This window comes from Dipodomys merriami, unplaced genomic scaffold, assembly GCF_024711535.1.
Source record: "Dipodomys merriami isolate MVZ:Mamm:240054 unplaced genomic scaffold, mDipMer1.0.p SCAF_12, whole genome shotgun sequence".
In the NCBI taxonomy this organism is placed as follows: Eukaryota; Metazoa; Chordata; class Mammalia; order Rodentia; family Heteromyidae; genus Dipodomys; species Dipodomys merriami.
Genome location: NW_027202493.1, coordinates 38898517 through 38925132, shown reverse-complemented (window position 1 = coordinate 38925132; position 26616 = coordinate 38898517). Strand labels below are relative to the sequence as shown.

The 26616-nt window shown below is 52.5% G+C and overlaps 1 protein-coding gene across 2 annotated transcripts in view; it reads right to left on the bottom strand.

Moving 5' to 3' along the window:
- Nucleotides 1-5558: 5558 nt before the first annotated feature.
- Bmp1 (bone morphogenetic protein 1) overlaps nucleotides 5559-26616 on the bottom strand; it is a 43717-nt gene continuing 22659 nt past the window's right edge. For both annotated transcript variants that reach the window (XM_070016605.1, XM_070016606.1), the window contains exons 9-20: nucleotides 22693-22795; nucleotides 20828-20944; nucleotides 20453-20598; nucleotides 20112-20307; nucleotides 19139-19264; nucleotides 17913-18073; nucleotides 17344-17524; nucleotides 13340-13465; nucleotides 10651-10778; nucleotides 10077-10290; nucleotides 8416-8666; nucleotides 5559-6083 (exon numbers count right to left, since the gene is read on the bottom strand). In XM_070016605.1, coding sequence (XP_069872706.1) covers nucleotides 5949-6083; nucleotides 8416-8666; nucleotides 10077-10290; nucleotides 10651-10778; nucleotides 13340-13465; nucleotides 17344-17524; nucleotides 17913-18073; nucleotides 19139-19264; nucleotides 20112-20307; nucleotides 20453-20598; nucleotides 20828-20944; nucleotides 22693-22795 — 1884 coding nt within the window. In that variant the 3' untranslated portion in view covers nucleotides 5559-5948. The remainder of the gene's footprint in view (nucleotides 6084-8415; nucleotides 8667-10076; nucleotides 10291-10650; nucleotides 10779-13339; nucleotides 13466-17343; nucleotides 17525-17912; nucleotides 18074-19138; nucleotides 19265-20111; nucleotides 20308-20452; nucleotides 20599-20827; nucleotides 20945-22692; nucleotides 22796-26616) is intronic.

The window sequence follows — 26616 nt, the reverse complement described above, 5'->3', positions numbered from 1 at the left end:
GAGTGGAAACGCTCCAGAATAGCCAGAGGTACCTTACCAACACAGTCTGAGTCAATGCCAAGTTCACATGTGTCAGACTGTCAGACTGTGAAGCATGGCCTCTTTGGGATAGGAAGGAAAGCTGAAGGGCAGCAACCACTTCCTGAGGGCCTACTGTGCAGACACAGACTGATGCTTCCATACTGATCCACCCTGTTAGTCCATACAGTGGCCCTTGTCAGGTAGTATTCCTATCTGGCAGATGGAAGAGCTGAGGCACAAAGAAATCAACAGCCTGGCCCATGTTCACACCAATTCAGAAGCAAGTCTTTGAATGCTCTGTGCCTTCCTCCCCAGGCATATGTCAGGGGCCACCCTGCAGCTAGACACAGGCAGGTCCTTTCTCAGAAGTGGTGACCCTCTTGGGGGGGGGGGGTTCCTCTTCTAGCTAAGTGAGATCTAATTCCGGGATATCGCCAGGGGGTGCTGTGGAGTCACACATGCCACGGAGGCTTGTTTTAAAGTAGTGGGTAGCACTTGAGCTCATGGTTCCAAGGATGGGGAATGACTCTGGGGTCCTCCTCCTGTCTCTGGGTGGTCTGGTTTTCCAGAATGCTCCAGGGGGAATGGGTTCAGTTTTCTTCAGAGACCTTCTGGGTTTCTTGGGAAGTGGGACTGGCTCTCAAGGTCTTCTAATGGCGCTAAGAGCAGAGAACAAAGGTGTATGTTGCTTGGGGTGGGGGAAGCTGCTATAGCTTCCACCAGACAGCCTGCTTCTCCGTCCTCTGTCCAGATGGCCACTCCTGGCATACAGCCAGTATGGACTGCACAAAGCACCAGTCAGATAAAGCAGGGTCAGGGCATCTGCTGCAGTCTGACCTGGTGTCTAATCTGACCCAGTAGAAGGAGAGCGGTCCCTGTATGAGGCACATGCACATTTACACCATGTGTGCACACATGTGTACCTTGCCTGGGCTGCTCCAGACAGTTCCTGCCCCACAGACGACTGTACACTGTGGCTCTAGCTCTGCCTGCAATCAGGCAGGGAGGGAAACCAAGGCTAAGGTCAGAGTAAAGCTCCAGGTTACAGGTGTGTGTGTGGGGGGGGGCTCTACTGTGCAGGCTCTAACACACAGACAAACCCAACACAAACACATGGCTGCACACGTGTGTTCGTCCACACATACACAACTCCCACATTCTCCTGTGCTCTGTTGTGTATCCCGACTTCCTTCCCTTTTCTTTCCTTGCAGGCTAGCATCTTCGCTTTTAATTCTGGGTAAATAAGAGCCCAAGTCTACCAAAAATCAGAAGGAGAGAAGGCGCCAGCTCTGAGGACCAAAAGCCAATTTCTTCTAGCTTTGGTATGCATCTCTTCTTCATGTTAGAAAAAAGAGGTGACTCGGGACCAAGAAAAGGGACAAAGAGGGGGCCATCCCCTGAAATGGAGGGAAGCCTGGATTCAGGAAGCAGAGCTGAGGTGATTGGCCATAAAATAGCGTGGCCACAGCATCTGGAGGAGATTGGAACCAGATGTCCCTGGGTGGGGGCAGGGAGGGTGTGTGGCTGGAGCAGCAGCTCTGATCAGTAGGAGGCTGGGTTGTGGGGGACCTCCCAACTTTCTGGGGAAACATCTGGCTGCCCTCTTCCCCCCAAACTCTCCAAGTCAAGCACTACTATTTTTGCAAACTAGAGCAGCAAATCTTTTCACAGATTCCAGCAGCAGCCTTGTGCAGAGGGGCAGTCCAGTACAGGGTGTGACTCAGGAGGTATCCAGAAAGGCCACCAGTTGGCCAAAAATATGTCCCTGCTGCCCCACAACTCCTCCTTGTTGTGGGCTGGGCTGAGCTCTGTCCCAAGCTCTGAATGCCCGACTGGAAACCAGTGAACAGGAGGTTTACTTTTAGTCTAGGAATAAGTATCTGGCAGAGAAAAGGTCCCTTATGAAGATCCTACTGTTTGACAAGCACAGTGACAGGCTCTCCTTGAAGGTCATCTTGCTCCTTCATTATCTTGACAGGTGTTATTGTCACCAGGGCTGACAGATGAAGAAACTGAGGCTCAGGGTAAGTGACTCATCCAGTGTCACAGCCACAAAAGGTTCAAAACGAGCTGTTTACTCTCAAGCTTATCCTTCCTTCCTTCCTTCCTTCCTGGTTTGAACTCAAGGTTTAGGTGCTGTCCCTGAGCTTCTATGTTCAAGGCTACCATTTAAGCCACAGCTCCACTTCCAGCCTTTTGGTGGTTAACTGGAGGTAAGTTTCATGGAATTTCCTCCTGGGGCTGGTTTCCAACCATGACCTTCCAATCCCAGCCTCCTGAATAGCTAGGATTACAGGTGTGAGTTACCAGCACCTGGCTTGCTCTTTCTTTCTTTTCCTTTCTTCTTTCCTCCTTTCTTCTTTCCTCCTTTCTTCTTTCCTCCCTTCCTCCCTTCCTTCCTCCCTCCCTCCCTCCCTCCCTCCCTCCCTCCCTCCCTCCCTCCCTCCCTCTCTTTCTTTCTTTCTTTCTTTCTTTCTTTCTTTCTTTCTTTCTTTCTTTCTTTCTTTCTTTCTTCTTTCTTTTTTCCTGAGAAGCTTGCAGGAAGGGTGAGCAGGAGAGGAAGGAGTAGAGAAGCAAAAAAGGAGTGAGAAGCTGGGCACTGAGGGCTCACATCTGTAATCCTAGTTACTCAGGAGAATGAAGCCAGCCTGGCCAGGAAACTCTTATCTCCAATTAAATTACAGAAAAAGCTGGAAGTGGTACTGAGGCTCAAGTGGTAGAGTGCTAACCTTGAGCAAAAGGAGCTCAGGGACAGTGCCCTGACCCAGAGTTCAAGCCTCAGGACCAGCAAAGAAAAAAAAAAGAAAAGAAAAGGAAAATTAAAAACAACAACAACAAAAAGGAGTAAGAGGCAGAGCTAGGCACCCAACTTCCCTGACTTTTGAGAGTTAAGCCAACAGTTGGCCTTGGAAACTTGAGCTATTTCTTAAGGATCTTAACTGCTTCAACAGCCTGGACCCCTGCAATCTAGGCTGCTTTGGAGTCTCGACACTGGGTTTATTTGCCTCTGACTACTGTAGGAAAGGCACTGGGAATAGGTGACAGGTTTGGTGAACTGAGGCCCAGGGAAGAGGGCATTGGGCCAGCATTGCAGAACTAAGTGTGGCAAAGTCTGACTGCCAGACTCACGTGTCCACTTTGCCGAGGGATGGATATTGCTCCCAGAGCACAGCTTGGAAGCTCTGGGGAATGCTGATCGCCACCTGATTCTGGGATTCAGACTGCACAGAGGAGGAGTCCATCTTGGCTCTTCCACTGGGGTGGGCACTTGGGCCACTGGGAGACCTCATGGGTAGGTGGCTGGAAGAACCATGAAGTCTTCCACAACTAAGGCCTCACCTGCGCTGAGCCAGAATTGGCCTAGTTCAGAGCCTGAGGCAGCCAGAAGGCGAGGGTGGGCTGGTCCTGGAGAACTGTTTTTATTTTTACTGAATGCTGAAATAAGTTTCTCTGGCCTGGAGCCAGCTCTGAGCTGCTTCTCCCACCCCAAGGAGAGCCCTGTTCCTTGTCTTCTTCCCTGCCCCCCTCCACAACCATCTTGTCTTCCTTTCCTACTCTGTCCAACAAGTGTTCCTCTTCCTCCTCCTCACCTTCCTCCTCCTTCTCTGCCTTGCCATCAGAGCCTACCCATCATCCACACTTCAGGCTGTCTGCTGCCTGCTTATAAGAATTTGGGGGTGGATATGTGGGCATCCAGGCAGGCCTGTCCCCTACTTCTTGGCTGACTGTGACAGAGGGCCTTAACTATGGGGACCTGCTTAGTGGTCTGGAGGTCCACTGGGTGACGCAGGAGCTCACAGCACAAGTGCTGGCCCTGCACCAGGGCCTCCCACACTAGTTCTGTCTGGGTAGGGGGAAATCCAAGACATTCTGCACTTTTTACTACGGGTACAAGGTTTCCCTTGTGGGCCCGTGTTACAGCCCCCCCAGCTGCCTCTGAATATGGGCTCTGGGAAGGCCAAGAGGCTCACTCACGTCCTCTGAGGGGTCTTGCTCTGTCTGGAGAGGATTATATCATGATCTTGGCTTCTGTAGGCCTATGGCTTTGCGACTGTGATCCTTTGAGCTTAGGAACAACCTGAAAGGCTGGTGTACGCTGCTGTCACCACTGAATACAAATGTTGCTACAGAGGAGCCGAGCTGACAAACAGTGTTGGGGTAAGATGTCCAGGCAGCTCCTACCATTTGGGGGTCTTTCCATCCTGCCCATGGCTCCCCAGGCTGAGAACTCCTCCTAGAGCAGGGAAGCAAGGATAAGCAGCAGCCCCCTCTGGGTATCTCTTGTCCCTTGCTGGGCTCTAATGCCTCACCTGTTGTCAGGGCTGGAGGGAAGGGCCACAGCTTGATGGTGGACAGCTGGCTTCCTGAAAGAGGACTCCCCACACACAACTGCATGCACTCCACTCTACGTAAAAAGCCAACAGGGGTCTACCATGCCACACTGTTCCCCGGGAGGCAGGGGTCCCTAAGTCCAGACAGCATCTGTCACAGTACTTGCCCCTGAAATAGTGATGACCCTGGGGCCAAGAGAAGACTGGAAGTCCACGGAAGGTTCCTGGGAGCTCTGGCTTGGAGTGGGCTGCTGGCTGTCTCCAGAATCTGGGTGTGGCCAGCTCAGGCAGGGAAGCCTTGTCTCCAGGTCCCCTCTGCTGTCTTCCCCTGAGAGAGCCAGGCAGAGAAGGGAGGTGGCAATGGCAGGAAGGAGGCTGGACAAGACACAGCCTCAGCTTGCCAGGGAGGGAGGCCGGAGCTGGAATGTCTGCTCCCTGGCTGCGGAGCCAGTGTTTGCCTCTTGTCTCCAAGACAGGAGGACTCACAGGGCCGGCACTCAGCGTCTGACCCTCAGAAAGACAGGCACTGAGCAACAGCAGAGGACATGTCCTCGCTGGTGTGGGCTCCCCAGCCAGACATCCTGCAGCCCACTTACTCTTTTTCTAGACAAAGACAGAAAAACCAGATGGACAAACCCCCCCCCACCCCCAACTCCCTTTACATGCCTCCTCCCTCCCATGAAACAGCCTCTTTATAGAATGTTCTACCTCTCTTGTGTGGGAGGGCTACAGCAGTGTGTGTGTATGTATGTGTGTGTGTGTGTGTGTGTGTGAGAGAGAGAGAGAGAGAGAGAGAGAGAGAGAGAGAGAGAGAGAGAGAGAGAGAGAGAGAGAGAGAGGCCTACAGCCCAAGTGTGAAATCACACCCTTAGGCATCCTGGAATTGTGGGAGAATGGCAGCCAGCAAAGCCAGGTGTTCTGCCGCGTCCTGGCCTCAGACACCCAGCAAGCCTGCACATCTGGAAGGCGTCTCCCCGTCCCCCTGTCCCAGACAGCATCTGGCACGGGCTGTGAGCTGTATCACTTTCAGTTTATTGGCTGGTGCACCCTGGTGTGGCTGACCAGCCGTGGGCCTGCAGCAGCCCTGTCCTGTTTCTCCAGCTCTTCCTCTCCATCTCCCACTGTGGCTCCCAGGGGACACGCATGGACACTCATGCCCCAGGAAACCAGGGAAGGGGGTCAAAATAAAACCAAAATGAGGCTGGAGACAGGGCAGGAAATGTACATTACAATGAAGATTACAGCCACCGGCTATACACAATACAGCGTGTAAGACGGCAGGGATGGCAGCCGGGTCCTACTGACAGGTCCTCTTGCCACCGGGCAGGGCTTGGGAAGAAATGGTCACTTCAAGTGTCTCAGTAGAAGCTCTGGGTCCCTGGCCTAGGCCCCTCACTCTGGTGGGGAGACTGCAGACAGGTGGCATGTGTGAAGTCCAACCCCTACCTCCTGAAGACAGCCCCACTCAGCCCATCAGCGCTGCAGGTCCTGGTGCCTGGTGGTAAGGGACGGTGTGTCACCTCTGCCTGCCCCCCTCACTGTCCAGTCTAGGTGACTGAGGGAAGCCAGACTTCCGTCCCCGCGAGAGGGCAGTGGTCACTTCCTGCTGTGGAGTGTGTCCTGGAACTTGGTGCTCGTGTACCGCAGGTGGAATCCTTTCTTGGTGATGGTGTCATCTGAGTGGAACTTCACCAGGACAGAATCTCCAGCAGAGTACACCTCCTCAGGAGGCTGCAGAGAAAGACAGGCATGAGGTGGAGGGAAGAGGCTGGGACTGCTCTCTTCCCCCTGCAACATCCTAGGCTCACAGGAAGGCAAGAGGTTTTGTTACTTTGGCCAGATCTCCTAACTCCATGAAGCAGTGTCTACCAGGCCTGGTGGTACATGCCCATAATCCCAGCACTCTGGGGCAGAGGCCTGGTGGTACATGCCCATAATCCCAGCACTCTGGGGCAGAGGCAGGAGAAACATGAGGCCAGTCTAAGCTACATAGTGAGTTTTTAGCCATCTGAGACTACATAGCAAGACCCTGTATCAGGAAAGAAGGACAAGATTGAATGGTGTTTAATGGGATACTCAAGGGGAAGTAAATTGTTTTAAGTACAGAGTCACCTTCCTTTTTTTTTTTTTTTCCAGTTGTGGGGCTTGAACTCTGGGCATGGGCGCTGCCCCTGAGCTCTTCAGCTCAAGACAAGCACTCTACCACTTGAGCTACAGTACCACTTCCGGTTTTCTGGTTGTTAATTGGAGATAAGAGTCTCACAGACTTTCCTGCCCAGGCTGTTTCTGAACCTTGATCCTCAGATCTCCACCTCCTAAGTAGCTAGGATTACAGATATGAGCCATGGGCACCCTGCTAGCCCTCTGCTCTTCAAGCTTGAAAGGTTGCTGGGGAAAAAACCAGCTGGAGGATGAAGGTAAGAGTGAGCGACAGCAGAGGTCGCTGTGGAGGCCGCATCCTGGCTGACCGGAGTCTTGGACTTGCAGAGGAGGTGGAAAAGCACTCCTCGGCCTGCCAGGTGGTGGAGTAAACCACAGGGAGAGGACAATCTCCCCCAGACTCTGCTGTCCCCACCATGCACATCCATCCTGGATCCCACCATGGTCTATGCCAGGTGATGCCCTTCCTAAAGTGGTTCTACATCCCCACAGGGATGCTCCAGTCCTCCATGCATAGAAAGAACCATTTGTGAAAGCCTTAGGGACCTTTCCCACATCCCATCCCTTAGCTCCAGCTGAAGAAGTCTCTGGAAGAATCACCCTGGAGACATTCCATTTGGTGTGTGACTCAGAGGAAGGGGCAAAGTGGGAAGAGGTGTGAGCTTGGAAGTCAGATGCCAGAGCAGCTTGGCGGGCGGGCTGGAGTTTTGTACCAGCTTTTCACTGTCTGCTTACCTTGGCCCAGCTCCTGCTGTTCAGGCAAGGCTCCTAAGGAGCTCTATGCCTAAGGAGAGACCCCAGCAATGCTGGGCCCAGCAGCTGTTGCCACTCCTTAACCCTTCCTGGGCTTAACCCTTCCCAGGCACCAGGGTGCTCTGGAGCACAGCCTTGAGAGAGGTGGGAGTCAGAGGCTGCTTCCGAATGGGCACGCGTGTGAATCCAAGCGTGTGTGTGTGTGTGTGTGTGTGTGTGTGTGTGTGTGTGTGTGTGAGAGAGAGAGAGAGAGAGAGAGAGAGAGAGAGAGAGAGAGAGAGAGGTGGGGGAGATAACAGATTTCTTTAAATGTAGAATTTCTAAAAACAAAGAAGAAAGCATGGGGGGAAGAAGAAGGGAGGCAAGGAGAGAGAGAGAGAGAGAAAAAAAATAGCTCTTGTTGGGAGGAAAAGAAACGCAGAGCAGTCCCATGGCCTCTGTTACAAGCTTGCTAAGGTGACTGTGCCCATAGCCTCTATAGGGCCCCCAGGGACTTTGGAACAAGCTGGCTTTTCACAGGACAGGGAGGGGCAGAGTAAGAAATGAGGGTGCTTTAGCGTGGTGTGGGTGGTCCTCTTGTAATCCTAGCTAAAGATCTCAGTCGGAAGCCAGCCTGAACCAAAAAGCCAATCTCACAGAAAAATGTGTTAGCCTCCATTTCCAATCAAGCAGCAAAAAAATCTGGAGACATGGTTCAAGTAGTAAAGTGCCAGCCATGAGCAAAGACTCTGAGCTCAAGCCCAGGTACCAGAAAATAAAAAAAGCAATAGAAAAGAAATGAGGGTTTTTACGGGTCTATTAGTCTAGTGAGTGACAGCTCAGACTGGCTCTGGTCCCAACTGTGCCTCCACTCCAGGGACAGCTGAGGGAACAAGGGAAAACTCCATCCCTTCCTCAGACACAAGCTATCTTCGCAAACCCAGCCAAGCTGGTCCAGAGCTGGTATGGGTCAGGTCAGAGCCTGGACCAGAGGTTTCAGAAACCTGTGTTGCCCAGAAAAGCCCCTGATCTCCTCGGTGGGGATGGGCCAGTATAGGGTGGCCTTTCTGGGCACCCACCAGGCTCAGTGTCCTGGGTCTCATCGAGGGTACCTCCAGGGCACTGGGTCTCAGGATGGGGAGTAAGGATTAGAGGGTAATGGGGTGCTCACCCCAGAGCCGCAGTAACGCCCCAGTCTTGGAGCTGTGCTGTCATAACCATCGAAGAGCTCCATGTAGTCGTAACCACAGTCAGTCTCCTCCTCCACCTCGAAGGTCTGGAACACCAGCTCCACGCCATAGCCCTCCTCAGCCACGATGACCCATTCGCAGTCCACACCCCCAGGGTAGTTGTTGTCACCAAATTGGGCGTGAGAGTACAGGTCCTTAGTCTTCACATCTGCCCGCACCTGGCCTCCACACTCTGCAGGAACAACAGGATTGGCCACTCCCCCTGACCACTGCCACACATAGCCTGGGCCATTGACAGACAGGCTGGGAGTGAGGACTTGGCCCAGAGCAGGCGTTTTGCTGTGTCCTCTCTGGAGAGATGGTTACGGATGCTCTGGGGTAGGGTGCCCGGATGGAAGGTGGCACAGTGCAAGCTGACATGTGCTCTAGCTGAGGGATGTCACAGAGGCATGTGGCCCAGTGTTGCCAGAACATACCTTTTCAAGAGAGAAGCTGTACTTCTTGGTTTTATGAGAAAACTCCTAGTTTTTAAGCATTGGCACAAATGAAAAACAAAAACAAAACAAACAATACTGTGTGAGCCAGACAGGGAGGTCTGGCCAGATGGAGTTCTGGCCTCTGGCTTATGACCTCGGGCTGGGCCAGATTAAGAAGGAGCACACAGGGCAGGGTCAGCAGTGGCCAACCTCCACCAGGTGCCCTGGCATGTCCTGTACCCAGTGCTCAGATCCCCTGGAGGACATGGAAAAGAGAGAGAGGGCCAGGATGCCTGGTCAAGATGGAGTTAAGGGGGAGGAGGAGAAGTGTGGTGCTATCAGTTCTGAGGAAATCTGACCGTTAACTCCAGACCCACCAAAAGACTGCAAAGCTGGCAAATGATACATTGGGTCTGTATTCAGGCCTCTGAGGACTGGATCCCAGCCTCTCTGTAGTCACAGGGTCTTCACTTAACTTCTGTTGTCACACTTCTTGCTCTGGCCAAACTAAGTGACTCCCTGTCACCTGGATATACCCTGAGCTAAGCGGGAGCCTGGCTTCCACCTGCTCTCACCCAGCCTTTCTTCTCCTATTGTGTTTTATCCATGCGTGCCTTATCCTGGGGTCAGCAGGGGTGATGGCCTTTGTTCTCTTCATTCCCAGGCACCTCTCAGTCTTTGGAGTGGGAATTGCTGGGGAAGTGGTGGGTGAATACACAGATGAATATGGAAAGAGCCCCTCCGGGCCTGGGATTGCCTCTGCTAGCTCCATTTTGGTGACTTACACTTAGAATGCAGCCTCTTACATATTCTGTGCTAATAAATACCTGTAGAATAAATGAGCCAGTGCATCTGGGGGGTGAGAGGATAAGTGGGACAATGCAATGCCAAATATGCAACCAATGGGGGGACTGGGGGGAATTCCTTCCTGGCCTGTCTCCCCTGCATTGCTGTTTTCAGACTTATGTCACCCTTCCCCATGACTGTCCCTTCCCTGGCCTTCAGTGCTCACTCTGCTCCTTTGGATGGAGCCCACTGTCTTGCTTCCCAGGGCCACAGGGGATGTCTGTCCACTGTTTATGAACCTTTTCTAAACTCAGAGATGAGCATCAGCGGTGCCTCTACAACAAGTAGCAGCAACAGCGCGAGAGCGATGCGCGCCTCACCTGTGGAGTGGGAAGCCTGGAAGCCCTTCCTCTGGACCGAGTTGTCTGAGTAGAAGCGCAGGAACATGCGGTTGCCTGTGGCCAGGACAGGCTCGGGCTTCTTGCTGCCACAGAAGCGGCCAAGGACCGGTGCCTTGGTGTCACGCCCGTCGAACACCTCCAGGTGATCGTAAGCACACTCAGGCTGAGACTCGATGTCCATCTCCACGAAGGTCTGGAGGGACCAGGGAGGAGGACAGATCAGAGGTTACATCAAGGGCACCTGAGGTGGAGATGGGGTGCAAACCTAGTCTTGATAGGCCCCAACTCATACACAACCATGAAAGTGGTCATTGCTGGGGACATGATGGTGAGGGAGGGCCTGAGAATAGGCAATGGCAGATGTTTACTAGAAAAGGGGCCCTATGTCTAGGAGGCCTTGTCCTCACAGGGGTGGTAGATCCACGGGCTCAGCTAGACCACCTGGTCTGGAGCCAGCATCTCTGACCCATGCAGGGCTTTGATGAGACAGAAGCAGCCCCCCCCTTCCCCCAGTATGGAGGAACAGGGTGCCCAAACAGCTTGGGCATCTTACCAGTTTGACCCGATGCCCAGGGGTGCTGGAGATAGCCCATGTGCACTCCTTCTTGCTGGGATATTTGTCAGGCCAGTTGGGGCTGGTGATGGTACCGCTGGTGGATGTCACCTTGTGGTCACAGCCGGCTGTGGGGGACATGAATGATGGATGGGGACCAACAGGGACTCCATGCTTCAGTGAGGGCCTTTCCTTCCAGCCGTTTTCTTTTCTCTACCCCACTTCTACAATGGACTGAGGGCCAACATCATTTCTTCTTCCTTTCATCATCTATGCCTGGGGAGAGCCTCGCTGCTTGGTTCTTACAGAAGCCCTGGGTGAGGGTCCAGGCAGCACCTGTGGGTAAGGCTCTTGCTCCTTTGTAGTCATGTGGCCACATCACCTCTGCCTAGAAATCTTCATACTGCCAATGTCTCCCTCCCCGACTCCCCCAGCAATAGAGCCTGAGAAACTGTGAATCCTGAAGCTGCCATCCTCAGTGCTACTTAGCTACAAACATAGGAGACTTCGCCACCTGACTTAGTCCTCCCCAGCCCTGCTTCCGCCACGGTCTGACAGGCAGCTGGCCCACCCATAGCAGCCTATGTCCCTTGACCTCAGCTCTGCTGTCCAGATCTCCCTTCCTCCTTTGCCTCACCCCTTTTGTGGCTACCTCCCATCTCCAGCATAGTCAGGTGCCATCTTTCCACTTTCGAGAGACCTCTATGTTCTTTCTGGACCAGTACAAATGCTTCATAGGGGATTTGGTCCAGGACTGCACCCACCCCCTCCCCCCCACCAGCTTATATGGAATGGCACAGTATTTGCACAGAAGCTATATCAACCTCCCTTGAAATTCAAATCATCTCTGGATTATTTATATGCAATCCTAATAGCCAATATATAGCACTGTTTAGGGAAAACAACCAGGAGAAAAGTCTGGACATGCTCAGTAGAGAGGCAACCATCATAGGCCTAACTGTATTTTCAATCTGAGGTTGGCTAAATTCAGATATGGAGCCCACAGACCTGGAAGGCTGACATCTTCCTCCCATAGCCGATTTGGCTGACTACCACTGCAGCTGGACTACATGGCTGGTCACCATATTTCTCACTGACTGTTTCTTTGGCCTGCTTGCCCTTTATGCTCTCCTTCCACTTCGAAATCCATCTGTGGGACAGGTACAGTGGTGCATGCCTATAATCACAGCTACTTGAGAGACAGAAATCAGAAGGACAGCAATTCAAGGTTAGCCAGAGAAAAAACTTGAAACACCCCCCATTTCAACCAACAAGGTGATGTTTGCCTGTCACCCAAGCTCCTCATAAGATATAAGCAGGAGGATCACAGTCTAATGCCAGCCCCAGACAAAAACTTGAAAGTCTATCCTAAAAATAAGTAAAGCCAAGAAGGATTAAGGGTATGGCTCAAGCTATAGAATAGCTGCCTAACAACAGCGAAGTCCTAAGTTCAAACTCCAATACAAGAAAGAGAGAGAGAGAGAGAGAAAGAAAGAAAGAGAGAGAGAGGAAGGAAGGAAGGAAGGAAGGAAGGAAGGAAGGAAGGAAGGAAGGAAGGAAGGAAGGAAGGAAGGAAGGAAGGAAACATTTGTGATGTTAAACTTGCTGGGACCACCAACCACTAATTTGCTTTTCACAAGGTCCATGTCGTAGCTTCTTAGCAACTGTCCAAACTGTCAGCCCTCTCCTTAAACTACAGTCTCAACTGTATGCCTGTAGTCCTAGCTATCTGAAAGATAACTAGGAGGATCACAGCTCAAGGCCAAGTCAGACAAAGAGTTAGTAAGACTCAGTCTCAACCAATAAGCTGGGAGTCGTGGTGTATGGTTGTTGGCCCAGCTAGATAGAAATCATAAATAGGAGAATTGTAGTCAAAAACTGGCCCAGGCAAAAGTACAAGACCACATTTCAAAAACAAACAACAACAAACCTAAAGGAAAAGGGTTCGGGGTGTTGTTCAAGTGGTAGAATGGCTGCCTAGTAAGCAAAAGGCCCTGAGCTCAATCGCCAGTACTGTAAAAGAGACACAGAAAGAGTAGGACTGAGGGTTGTTGTTGTTGTGTTGTGTGTGTGTGTGTGTGTGTGTGTGTGCGTGTGCGCACATGCCAATAGTGGGGCTTGAACTTGGCTTGGGCACTGTCCCTTAGCTTTTTCACTCAAGACTGATGCTCTACGACTTGAGCCATAGCTCTATTTCTGGCTTTTTGCTGGTTCATTGAAGATTAAAAAAAAAAAAAAAAGTCCCAGGGACTTTCCTGCCCAGGCTAGCTTCAAACCAGGATCCTCAGATCTCAAGTCTCCTGAGTAGGATTACAGAATTCCAGGCATGAGTCACTGGCCCTGGGCACTGGGCAGAGGTTCTGACAAGCACTAACCACCAACAGAGCCTAGAGAGAGCCTCAGGGCAGCTGTGAGCTCCTCTCTTTCGTGGACAAGTGGGGACCACCAGCATGTGTGGCCTGGACACTGCTTGAAGAGGAGGGGACCCTGCGCACCAGGTGGGAGATGACATGAATGACTTCCGAGGTCACTCACTCATGGGTAAATGGAGGCCAACAGAGATGGCACTGCCGACCTTCCATTCCCCAGCACCAAGCTCTCCACATGTGGATGCCCAGGCAGGGCGCGGGGAAGTCCTGGCGATCCCCCCGCCCCCCCGCCCCAGCCCTAGCCTCCAGGTAGCCCTCACCTTCCTTGCAGTCATGTTTGTTGTCGTGGAGGACGAAGCCGCTGCGACACTGGCACTCATAGCTGCCAAATGTGTTGACGCAGTCTTGCTGGCAGCCCCCGTTGTCCTTGGAGCACTCGTCCTTATCTAGGGAAGCAAACAAGGGTGGTGGGTCCGTGAGGGCTGGCGCCTGATCAAGAGAGGTCTGGCCGAGGTCTGTGAGGGGAAGAAGGTGGCCCAGCGGGGCATCCTCCCGCTGGGAGGGACGGTGCAAGGCCTGCACCAGCCAACAGGACTTGTGGGAAGTGGAGGTCAAGGCCGTGGCCGGGGTGAGGGAGGGGGGAAGGGGGGGCAGGCGGGCGCTGCTGTGGGGAGAGGAGGCAGGAATGATGGAAGGGGATTTGAAGGACCAGAACTGGCCAGCCTAGGGGACTTCTACCATTACCTGCTTACTGGACAGATGGACAAGTGGAAAAACAGACACATGGACAAGCAGACTGCAAGAGAAAGGAGCAGGACGCAGGGGTCCCTCTTTTACTTCACAACAGGAAATGTCACAGACACCATCAAAATGGGAAGGGGGAAGGGAAGGGTCCCCTGTCATCTGAGGTGGACAGGGGGAGAGGAGAGCACCAGTTCTGTCCAGCCAGAGGAGGCGGCCGGAATGGCAGAGAGGAGGCAGGGGTGGGTGGGCTCCGAAGCCCCCAGCCCACTCCGTCCGAGGTGAGCTTCCTGAGTAACGAAGGGCCTGGAGGCCTGCAGGCCTCACTGGGGGGTCCGGTTTCTTTTCTGCACACGGAATTTGACCTGGTGGGGACGTCCCCGAGGGGGCTGCAGAGTTGGCCTCTTTTCTGAAACGAGAGAGAGAGAAGGAGAAAAGGGACCCAGGGGTGGGGTGGGGGTGGGGGGTGGAAGGCAGGGAGGGACCAGGGAAGGACAGCCATGAAAATCAGACCCAGGGCCTTGAGTCCGGCGGGCAGGGTGGGGGAGTGGGAAGGCAGCGGACACACACATGCAGGATGGCCATGTCCACGCAGCCAGGTCATGGAGGGCTGGGTTAGCAGGGGGGAGAAGGCACAGCCACAGGGATGAGACAGGGCTGTGGCGGGAGGAAGGGCTGCAGGGTCGGCTCGCTTTGAGGTGTGCACACTGGGAAGGAAGAGAGACCAGGAGCTGTCAGCTGAAGGGCGCCATGTGTGAAGAGGGCCTCTCATCCTGGTGGCTGCACGTGGAGTGTTAGATCTGGACACACAACTCACACATACACAGCCAGACCCTGGCTCCCAGGAGGCCCCAAGCATGACGTACTGCTGTCTAAACATGGGGATCTGTGTCCATACCACACAAACATACAATATACCACGTGGATGCGGATGAAAAGACACAGGAAGCCACACACAAATCTGTTGCCATACATGTGGGAGACATGTACAGGTAGAAACATACAAGCAGGCACTCACAAGACACCTGGGAGCTCAGACAGGGATACAGATACACGTATGTGCACAGCTCAGGCTCACAGGCAGCCCACTCATACCCAGAGTACCTTACACACACACACACACACACACACACACACACACACACACGTGCACTGATACAGATGCATATGGTCACAGGTGTATGTAGAACACAGCCACGCAGTCTCAGGTCTATCTGTGATGTGATCATTTGGGGGACAGTGTGCTTGGCTTAGAGGCAGGCCTTCAGGGAGGGTGGACACCCAAGATTTGGGGTGCTAGTTAGCATTCAGTGGGTCAGGTGGGTCTGTGACAAGGGGCTCTGTTCCTGGCATCCTCAGGAGAGGAGCCCGAGGGTGGAGAACCAGCCCCCAGAAGGGCCAGCTTTTCCTGCCCAGGCCCAGGTGGTCCATGGGAAGACAGGGAAATTAGTGGAATGCCCATGTCTCTTTCCAAGAGCTCCTGACGAAGGGCTCTGGGAGGCTGCCTTTGCACTAGCCTGCGGCACGTGGAGGTTAGGGGGCCCTACAACCCGTGCAGAGGTTCCCTGAGGACATCACTGGGGGTCTCTGCTCAGAGCTGTATGCCTTCCTCATATTTGTACCCCAAACACATGCAACACATAGGGCTAAGATAAATGCTCACCAGATGAATGAGTGGATGGATAAGGGAATGGTTGAAGGAATGAGTGAGAGTCGGGCCTGAGGGCAGCTGCCCTGGCATCCGGGTGGGGGCTCTGGCAGCTGTGGGAGTGGGCCACCCTTTGATACCAGTGAAACACACTGCAGAAGGGACAGGGGCAGGGGAGGGGGTGTGGGCCCCCCAAATGAGATGGCACTCACCCTACAGTGCCCAAATGCCCTGGAGGTGCTGGGGTCAGACTGAAGGTCTTCAGGCTCTTGCTTCTTCTTGGCTTAGGGTCTCTTCGATGGGTGTCCCAAAAGTCCACATAGACCCCCACTTGGGGGTCCAGAGTCAGATGCCCCAGGCCCTGAGGCTGCACCTTGATGCCCATCGGTGCGGGTCCTCTGCAGGTTTCTTTTGCAATGGAGCAGTGTGTGTGTGTGTGTGTGTGTGTGTGTGTGTGTGTGTGTGTGTGTGTGTGTGTGTGTGTGTGTGTGTGTGTGTGTGTGTGTGTGTGTGTGTGTGTGTGTGTGTGTGTGTGTGTGTGTGTGTGTGTGTGTGTGTGTCTTGTGCAGGGTTGAGGGTTGAGTAGAAAGGGCAGTGTCATACGGGAGTCGGAGGGGGGAGACAAGGCAGTAACTCCAGACAGATGTGAGTGTTGCCCCATCCCCTCTAAGACTGGAGTAACAGAAAGGCAGAAGAGACGAGAGTAAGCAGGTAATGGTTGCCCTGGGGAGCACCCACCCTGAGCAGGTGTCACCTCCCCTCACCCCAGCTCTCCAGTGAGCACCTGCCAGGATTTCTAGGTGGGCCAGGGAAGGAAGGGATTGTGTTACAGGGGAGGATCTCAGCAAGCAGTGGCCAGAGCCTGGGGGTGGGCAGAAGCTCAATTGAGCACTTGAAGCAGAGCAGGGGCTGGCATTGCCAAGCAAGGAACTAGTACAGAGGGGCAGGTGCATGGCACCAGGGTGGGCAGGCAAGGGTGGGTGCAGGAGCCTGCTCAAGCGGGGGAGAAGGGAGGTGGTATGAATGCGGCCGTGGGCTTCCTGCTTCCTGCCTGCTTACGCCTGCCCCCACCCCCACCCCAGGAGTGGTCAGGATGGGTCCCTGGGCCATTCCACCACAAAGCACCTGCTTCCACCAGCCCACCAGCTTCCTGCTCTCTCCATGCTCCACTGCAGGGAGCTCTTGCCCTTCCTTGCCTGGGTCTGGGCCCTTTTGCCTCTGGAGGCCTCCAGTTGCCTCAGAGCCTAGGTAAGCCAAAGACCTCCAGATTCCTACAGCAGGGGAAAGATCTCCTGGGACCCCAGAGGTCTGGCTCCAACAGGCTAGAAAGTGGGGCTTGGATGATCAATTAGACCACCCGGACAGGGGCCTTAAAGGGCCAGATGAGGCCAAAAGACTACAGCCCAAGTGTCACGTGGGGCGGGTCTCAGTTGATATAAGCCAAAAGGATTCAAATCCTACACCCAATGGGAGGCTGGTATAGGAGGGGAGGCGACGTCTCCTTTCAGAAGGCCCGGTATGAACCCATTTGGCTTGTACAGGGTCTGATTAGAAGTCCGGTTACTGCCAGATAATCTGTCCTACACAGTCCAAGGCAAACACCCTCTTCTTCTCCATCCACCCCTTGTTCTCAGCCAAACTGAACTCGCTGTTCCAGGGCTTGCCCTCTCTAGGGCCTTGGCGTGCAGGCTTCTGGTACCTGGAACACACTCTGCCTTCACTGCGGATGCGTACGTTCTACCCTTCCCCACGCCCAGACCCACTGGGGCCCACGGGACTCAGAAAATGGGATCTGGATAGCCAGGGGCTGGCCTGCTGGTGGAGACAGCAGTGGACAGGGCAGGCACCAAAGGAGCTGGGGAATACAGGGGAGGGGGTGTGGGAGTCCCATCCTCTGAGGGAGGCAGGGCTGGGAGCTGGGAAGTCTGGGGTTACCTGAGAAGAAGTGGGCCTTGAAGCCCTTTTTGGATACGGTGTTGTCGGATTTGAACTCCACACGCATGTTGTTGTACTGGGAGGTGATGACCTCTGGCTTCTCGGAGCCACAAAACTTGCCATGCAGCTTGGAGTCCGCTGTGAGTCCACTGCGCACCTCCACGAAGTCGTACTTGCATACCTGCAGAAGAGGCCAGCCCTGGCTGCCTCCTCCAAGAAGCCTCTCCTGACTACACCCACCCCCCGAAACTTCTAGTCTGAAGATCCTTTAGCCATCTGTTAGCTGCTGCTCTTCCTCTTCTCTCCCTCCTGCCACCATCAGATATTCCTGGACAAACACAAAGCCTCAAGCCCTTCCTCACTCCCCAGGCATTTGACTCAAGGTCTGACGCTCTTCAAGGCTCTCCCAGACCTTCTAAGCCTCTCTGCATTGGGAGCAGTCAAGTCTCCTTCTCCGTGTTCTCAGAGCCTTTCTGCCTGAGCCTTTTCCAGATGTTAGAAGGCAGTTACTGAGCCAAGCCCTGGCACCCCACACCTTCCAGCCCAGCTTAGTCTCCAGGGGTACTTACATCATTGCCCTCTGTCTCGAAGAAGTCGAACTGCAGGGAGATGCGGTACTGGGTGGGTGCCACCAATTGCCAGATGCAGTTTTTGTTAGGAGGGTATTCCTTGGGCCAGCCTGGGCTGGTGATGGAGCCATTGAGCTTGGTGAGGAACCCACCGCAGGCAGCTGGGGGAAGGGGGGACGGGCAACAAGGAAGTAACATCATCTGCCAGGAGTTGGTGTTTTACAGAGGGGCCTGAGGCCTGAGGCAGACGCAGTCAGGAGGCATGGGTCTGTGGGTCCTATAGCCCAGAGGCTTTGGACACATAGAAGGAGGTGAGGTGGGAGGAGGTGAGCCTCGAGGAGGGAGGAAAGGAGCAGAAGAGCGGCACGTGTGGCTTTTTTTTTTTTGTCAGATGTGGGGCTTGAACTCTGGGCCTGGGCGCTGTCCCTCAGCTCTTCAGCTCAAGGCTAGTGCGCTACCACTTGAGCCACAGTGTACTTCCAGTTTTCTGGTGGTTTACTGGAGATAAGAGTCTCAAGGACTTTCCAGCTCGGGGCTGACTTTGAACAGTGATCCTCAGATCTCAGCCTCCTGTGTAGCTAGGATTACAGGCATGAGCCACCAGCGCCAGGCATGTGTGGCTATTTCTACATCAGTGCTAGAGAATAGACTAGGGAACTGCCGAGGAGAGGAGGGCAGGGAGGGATTCTGGGAAAGCGGAATGGCTGAGTAATCCAGGGAGGTGCACAGAGGGGCTGCTCATGGGCCAGACAAGATCAACTCATGCTGGAGCTATTAGCTAGAATGCTGTAACCAGAACCTGAGGGACATGAATGGAGAGAGGCTGAGACTCAGTGTCCATCCAGGAACACTGTAGATGGTGACCCTCTGGAGGGCGGTGACATCAATCACCAACTCAAGAGAGACATGAACAGAAGTGTGAAACTAAAGCTAGGCATCAGTGGCTCACACCTGTAATCTTGGCTACTCAGGAGGCTAAGATCTAAGGATCAAGGTTTGGAGTCAGCCTGGGCAGGAAAGTCCATGAGACTGAACTCCTATTAGCAACCAAAGGAAAAACAAAAGTAGCAAGTGGAGCTCAAGTAGTAGAGCACCAACCTTGTGTGAAGAAGCTAAGGGACAGCACTCAGGCCCTCAGTTCAAGCACTAGGAAATCCCTCAGCTTGTTCAAGAAGCTGGCAGTCCAAGGGCACAGGGAAGGGGTCCCAAGGGTCTGGGACACTTACCCTCACAGCGGCGCTTGTCTGGGGCCAGCTCGTACCCAGGGTCACAACTGCACTTGTAGCTGCCCAAGGTGTTCAGGCACCGCTGCTCACAGCCCCCGCGGTTGGGCCGCGAGCACTCATCCACCTCTGCCGGGAAGGAAAAGGGGTCAGGCTAGGCCAGGCTCTTCCTTCTCCCCTCTCCTCAGGGGTCAAGCCCAGGGGAGGCTGCCCAAACCTATTCCAGGGCCGAGTCAGCTGAAAGTCACATTTGTCTGCTCTAGTCAAAGTAATCTGACCCACAATGGCTGCTTAAAACCCTACAAGGAGACCCCACAGGGTCTTCCTTCTAAGCTGGCTGGCAGCTACCCCCACTTCCTGCTGCTTCTTAAAAAACAGTTATCTATTTGTCTTGTCTCTGTACTGAGGCTAGAACTCAGGGCTTGAGTATTGTCCCTTGGGTTTTTGCTCAAGGCTAGCGCTCTACCACTTCTACTTCTGGCCTTTTGGTGGTTAACTGGAAAAAAAGGAGTCCTTTGGAGGCTGGCTTTGAACTACAATCCTCAGATCTCAGCCTCCTAAGAAGCTAGGATTACAGGTGTGAGACACTGGCACCTGGCTTTCCTGGTGCCGCGTGTGCTAATCCTGGTGCTGAAGCACTATCCTCTCATTTCTCTTCCGTCTCTCCATGAAGCCTGCACTGGGGACAGCTAACACCAGAAACTGAGGCTTGGGGTGGGGGTGGGGAACACCTGATCCAGGTCATACTGATTAAAAACGTCACACGCCCTTGCTTCTTCCTGATCATCGCTGGCCTCTGCTCCTCATGGGGTAGCCCTTTTCTCCCCACATTGCCCTCAGCTCCTGAAGAGCAGGGTCCTGACATCTTTCCTGGTATTTGCACCTGTCATGGGGTCTCCAGGTTGAATGAGTGACTGACGAAGGAATGAAGGAGATAGGTTGGCCACAGAAGGGGATGGGGATGAAGAGGAGGCACCTTTGAAAAAGTTGACTGCAAAGCCAGCTTTGTTAATGGATCCATCAGAGACGAACTTGAGCCAGAGGCGGCTCGATGTACTTTTGATGTCATCGGGCTTCTCATAGCCACAGTAGCGGCCGATGAGGTTGCTGCTCTCACTGTGTCCGTCTCGGACTTCCAGGTAGTCGTAGGCACAGCTGTCATGGCGCTCGATCTAGGGGTCAGGGGCTCTATCAGTGGAGGAGTTCTGGCCACCAAGGCCCCAGTCCTCTGGAGCCTGCAGAAAGGGGAGGGGGCGGGGGCTGTCCCAGAGAACACCCAGGGGCATTTAAGAGTCAGATCACAGCGTCTCTGACTACCTCAAAGGACTGGAACGTGAGGCCCACGTGGAAGCCCTCAGACACCTGGATCCGCCAGATACAGACTTTGCTGGGCCGGTAGTCGTCTGGGTAATTGGGTGACTGGATATGGCCGTTATCCTTTTTCACATCACCCCCACAGATGGCTTTGGGGGCATAGGGTGAGGTGGGAAAGGTGGTCGGTCAGCAAGTTCTGCCCTGCCTGGGTGCCCCCTGTCCACTCCAGTCCTTCCCACATTCCTCCACTCCCTAGCACCCACACGAAAATCCCATCCATCCCTCTGCTTCTTTCCTGGAGGACCCACAGCTGTGCCCCTCCAAGGCCAGCTCTGAGTGGTGCTAGGATGCTCAGGGACCCCTCCCCCTCCTCAGTACCTTCATAGACAGCAAAGAAACCTTTTCCAACCCAATTGCTGCTGCTGCGGAATTCAACCCAGAGGCGGCTGTCGGTGGAGACGATGGGCTCAGGTAGTTTACCCCCACAGAATCGGCCTGCAGACATTGTGAACAGAAGAGCCCTGAGATTCCATGACATCCTAAGAAGCCCTTGCTTTCTAGGGGTCCAGGGCTCTGGTTTGCAGCTGCCCTGTATCCCTACGCTACACAGCGGCCAGTTGGCTTCCAGCTTTGTTTTGAAGAGTCGGAGAGACCGCTTGGGGGATAGGACACACTTTTTTTTTTTTTTTAATTTTTTTTTTGTCGGTCGTGGGGCTTGAACTCTGGGCCTGAGCACTGTCCCTCAGCTCTTCAGCTCAAGGCGAGCACTCTACCACTTGAGCTACAGCGCCACTTCCGGTTTTCTGGTGGTTTATTGGAGATAGGAGTCTCACGGTCTCTCCTGCCCGGGCTGGCTTTGAACCTCAGATCTCAGCCTCCTGAGTAGCTAGGATTATAGGCGTGAGCCACCAGCGCCCGGCAGGACACACTTTTGTTCATGAAAGGAAAGGTGGATCCTCAGAACATCTGAGGATGTTTACCTTTTTAAAGAGCATATTTCCAGCCTGGACATGAAAATGCATACATATAAGCCTAGCACTTAGGAGGCTGATATAGGAGGATCAGGACTTTGAGGACAACCTGAGCCTCAAAAAACATATTGCCATCATTACTGACCTTTCCTTCTTTGGTACCCATGCTAAGAAATAGCCATAAAGAAACAGCTTTTCCTGCATGTTAAAACAGGCTATCACTGGGTCACCTTTATTGATCCAAAATCAGGGCAAGTCCCAGGACATCACATAAACCCCAGGATCGCAGAACTGGGTTAGAAATAAAGTCAACCTAAGGGGTGAGGCTGGCCATCTGGGGAATTCTTTGCAGTCAAAAATTGACCGTGGATGATTTGTGTGTTCCTAGTAAGATTGTGTATTTCTCAACTTCTGGGAGGGACAGAGGATACTGGCCTAAGAATGTTAGTTATGGGGGGGGAGGAGAGGGACTCCAAAGAGACCTAATACGGCTGCAGAGGAAGTGTTGTAATGATACTGCTGTGGGTGACTAATGAGCACTCTTTGGGAATGAGAAACTAGGGGAGAAAGAGAGAGGGTGTGAGAGTGGTGTCAGGCCACTTCCCGCCCAGCCAGGCTTCCTGCTGAGGCCAAGGGCCAGTCCTGAGCCTCTTAGGACTATGTCCAGATGGGAGACGGAATCACACAGCTCCTCAGGCTTCACGCAGATGGCCTGTGGCAATGTCAGACTCACTCTGCTCTAATTCTATGCTGGATAAAGTGCCTTCTGTGTCACGTGGTAGGTTTTTGCACACATTGCAAGGGACAAAGTATCCTGTGCAAACAAGCTCAGGCATCGCTTTATACATAACCTTCGAAGTGAGTTAACAGCCTACCCGATGGATTAATAAAAAAATCACTTAGACCCAGACTGTACAGTGGATGCCCTAAAGCCGAACTTGCAGATGGAGAAAACAGTCTCTGGACTGGGCCAGTGAGGGGGGAGAGCCTAGAGCAATGGGATGTGCAGAATGGCCTGCACACTGTCAGCTCTTATGACTCCATCACCTGCAGAGTGACAACCTGCTCTGAGAGAGGCCCAGAAGCCAGCGCTGAGGACCCTGATGTCAGGGTGAGACTTGCACAAAGGCATGCTGCTCGTGTTGGAACTAGCCCGAACTAACTCCACCAGGACTCCTGGGCCCCACAGCTGTATGTCCCACAGAATATCCCCTGGATGAAGAGCATGACACAAGCTATTCTAAAAGGAAGCAGGAGACCGGTGTCCCTTACCTCGGAGGGGCGCCTTCCGCCAGAAGCCATCACGCACCTCCACATAGTCATACCAACACAGGCGGCTGCGGTACAGGTCCATGGACGTGAAGTTCAGAATGATCTGGGAAAAGCCAGAGGAGGAAAAAGGTTACTGGGCTCCCCAGTCTATGCCTACGACAGCCCTTCCCTGGCCAGCACCAGCCACGTGACCACTGCCAGCCTTACTCCAGGCAGGTCGCCATGGGGGTGAGGGCTAACTATTCTCTACCTCAGTCAGCACTGTTCCCAAGACGGCCCCTGCTGAGAATGCATTGCTCTACCATTGTTCCCACCACAACATACACAGAAGACCAGGGCCAATGTAAACCACAGTGTCGTGTGTGTGTGTGTGTGTGTGTGTGTGTGTGTGTGTGTGTGTGTGTTCTTAGGCCTGGGTGCTGGTCCTTGGCCTTTTCACTCAAGGCTAGTGCTCTACTATTTGAGCCTCTGCTTCACTTCTGGCTATTTTGCTGGTTCACTGGAGGTAAGAGTCTCACTAACTTGCATGCCCCAGGATTGGTGTCAAACTGTGATCCTCAGATTTCAGCCTCCTGAGAGGCTAGGATTATAGACAAGTGTTTAGAATGAGGGGGGGTAAGACGTGTATGAAAGATGACATAGTTAAAACACTTAAGCCCTGCATTTTTATGCTGAGACCAGAGCAACCTCAGCCAGTTTGTGTACAAGATTGGGGGAAGAGCCTTGGACCTTTGACTACCTCAGTGAGTACCCTGGCTTTGCAGCTAGGGGGCGCCCTGTGCAGGTGCCAGGGACCTGAGTGAACCCCAGACTGCTGTTCCTATCAGCAGGGGCTTTAGGTAAATAGTCGCTTTGAGCTGTGAGGTATGGGTGCTTCCATTCTGAGCCCGGGGGCTTTCCAGCTGGGACAGGCCAGAGCTCATGGACAGCTAAACCTCCTAGCTATGCCTCCCAAATAGATGTGGTTACTGAAGCATATCACCAGGTAACTTGTTGTCTAGGCTGGCCTTGAACTGTGATTCTCCTTGTTTCCAGAGCAGCCAGCTGTGATTACAGATGTCTGCACCGGGCCTGTAACAATTTTCACTGAGGCCTTCAGTGCACTTAGCTACAACACCCCTTCTGCCCGCTTCCTTCTCTCCTTACCTAGCTTAGTTTATAGCCCCTCCCTCTTCTTTTCTTTCCTAAATATGTCCGTTTAAATACATTTACATTTAGAAACATCTTAATAATTGTGGTACTCTACAATATCGCTGAATGAGATCACATTTTTGAAAAATCCTATATTGATCTTTTTATTAACCATAATCACGGAAAGTTATTATTTCTAGCATTTTCTCTTTTTCTCTCTCCTTCCTTCCTCCCTCCCACCCTCTGCTTCCTTCCGGGGATTGAATTCAGAGTCTTCCCCTTGAACCATGCCTGCAGTACTTTTGCTTTTTTACATTGTCTCTTAGGCTGAGGTCTCATATTTTCACCACGGATGGCCTTGGACCTGATCCTCCTGCCTCTGCCTCCTCTTTTGCTCTTGACCTTGTCCCCAATCATAGCAACCAGAGCAGAGCTTCTATGTTGCAAAGCTGATCACATCTCTTCTCGGTTCCAAATCCTTTAATAAGTGCAAAGCAGAGTAAAATCCAAAGTCCTCAACACGAAGGACCATTTCTCATCTGGTCCCATAATGGGATGATCTCTGGCCCCATCTTCTACCACTCTCCTCCTAGCCTACTTGACTCCAGCCACATTGGCCTTGCCCTTCCTCAAACACACTAAACCTTCCTCAGAGCCCTTGTACTTGGTGCCTGGAAGATCTTCCCAGCTACCAGTGATGTATAACTTTACATCCTGCTGGCTTCTGTTCTAATTAGATGACATGAAAGAGGCCCTCCCAACTATCCCATGTGACCCAGGAATCCCTTTCCCCTTCCAACCCTCTCCTTAAAACTTACCACTATCTGACTTACTTTGCTGCTTATTAACTGTAACCTCTGAAATGCAATCCTAGACAGGCAAGAATTTCATTTGTTTAACTTATGACGGACTCTTTAGCACGTGGCACATAATTGGTGCACAATAACCGTTTCTCGAGTGGAATTCTGGAGTGAGTAATTGACCTTATACATAGGTTTCCTAAGAGTTTAAAGACTGGAGTGGAAAGATGGTTTAGAATATAAGTTAAAAAAAACTTTGAAAAAGCTTAAATCAGCCATCCATTGATAAAGACTTGCATGGATGACTGAAAAATTAAAGGGAGAGAAAGCAAGAGGCTAGATACTAAGCATCCATGAAAATGAACATGGTAACTAGATCCAAGCTGACCTGGAAAGATGATAAGCTGTAGAAAACCACAGGTGTGTATGTAAAGTCCTTTTGGTTTTGTGTGTGTGTGTGACTACATATGTATATGCACACATGCACACAAGTCTAGAAGGGTACAATTGTGTTCTGAACATCTAGTCATTTTTGATGTGGGGGATGTGGAGGAAGATGCTAGGGCTGGAACTCAGGACTCAGGGCCTCACATTTGCATGGCTTGCTTGCTCAGGTAGTGCTCTATCATTTGAGCCACACCTCCAGCTGGCTTTATGCTGGTTACTTTGGACATGGAGTGTTATGGATTTTTGTACCTATGCTGGCTTCGAACCTCCATCCTCCAGCTCTCCGTTTCCCTAACTAGATAGATTACAGGCATAAGACACGAGTGCCTAGCTAGAGGAAGATTTTTTTTACTTATGCATTTTTAGACTTCAAATTTTTTATGACATGCACGTTATTTTTATACCTAAGAAATGACAAAAAAATCTTTTAAAGAGATGCTGGATAAAAGAAGGAATGCAGATGGTTGAACAAGTGTCCACTTTCCCTCCTCCTCCCAGAAGCAAGTCTGACTGTTTTGGGAGGGGGGATGTGGGATGGGTTCCAGAGTCCATGCCCATTGGGCAGAACTCCAGCAGGCCCACCCAAGGGGTGGGAGGAAGCGGGGTCACCTCCTGCAGGAAGAAGAGACCCGAACTGGTGGTTAGTAGCATCCCACAGGGAGGCACAGCCGAGGCTATATTGAGACTGGAGGTGTCTAATTAAGAGTTGTACCAACTCCTGTCATGTGGACACAGCTGTGCCCTAGTGGCAGGGGCATTGCCTTCTGCCAAAGAAAACCTGTCCAGTTCCACCACTTCCTGGCTGGGGATGCTGGGCTGTGGATCAGCTTCCTGGATCCTCAGGGTCTTTGTCTAACAAATGGAAGTAGTCACGGGCTCCAGTGAGAACTTGAGATTAAATGAGATACAGTGCAGTATCTCTCAGTATACTCTCAATAGGAGAAGGTCGCCTACACTTGGAGGATGCTTTCTGGGAAGAACTGATAGAATGAACCTCCCCTTAGCTCCAAGCAGGAGCCATACTTGCCATTACCCACTACAATCCTCAGCCACCGACTGGCTTCAATGCAGCCTCACTGCTGGATCTTAGCCTTGACACTGGATTCCTCCCTGCCTACTTTTATTTCTAAGAGGGTGACAATGATTAGGTGACGATGATTAGATAATGCTTCTTGGGAGCATAGGGAATCGACTCAAAGAAAGCTTACAATGGGCTCTGGCATAGGTTAAGCAAGCAATCTATAACTGTGGATGCTGGTGGCAAATACCTGTAACCCTAGCTACTCAGGAGGCTGAGCTCTGATGATCATGGTTCAAACCCAGCCTGGCAGGAAAGATCATGAGACTCTTAGCTTCAATTAACCACCAAAAAAACAGAAGTGGAGTTGTGGATCAAGTGGTAGGGTGTCAGCCTTGAGAAAAAAAGCTAAGGGAGTAAAGCCTGATCCTGAGTTCAAGCTCCAGTACCAGAAAAAAAAAAAGTATAGATTTTACTTTTAAAGTTGAATTTGTTTAAGACATTTAAAATGGCTCATGCTGGACCCTG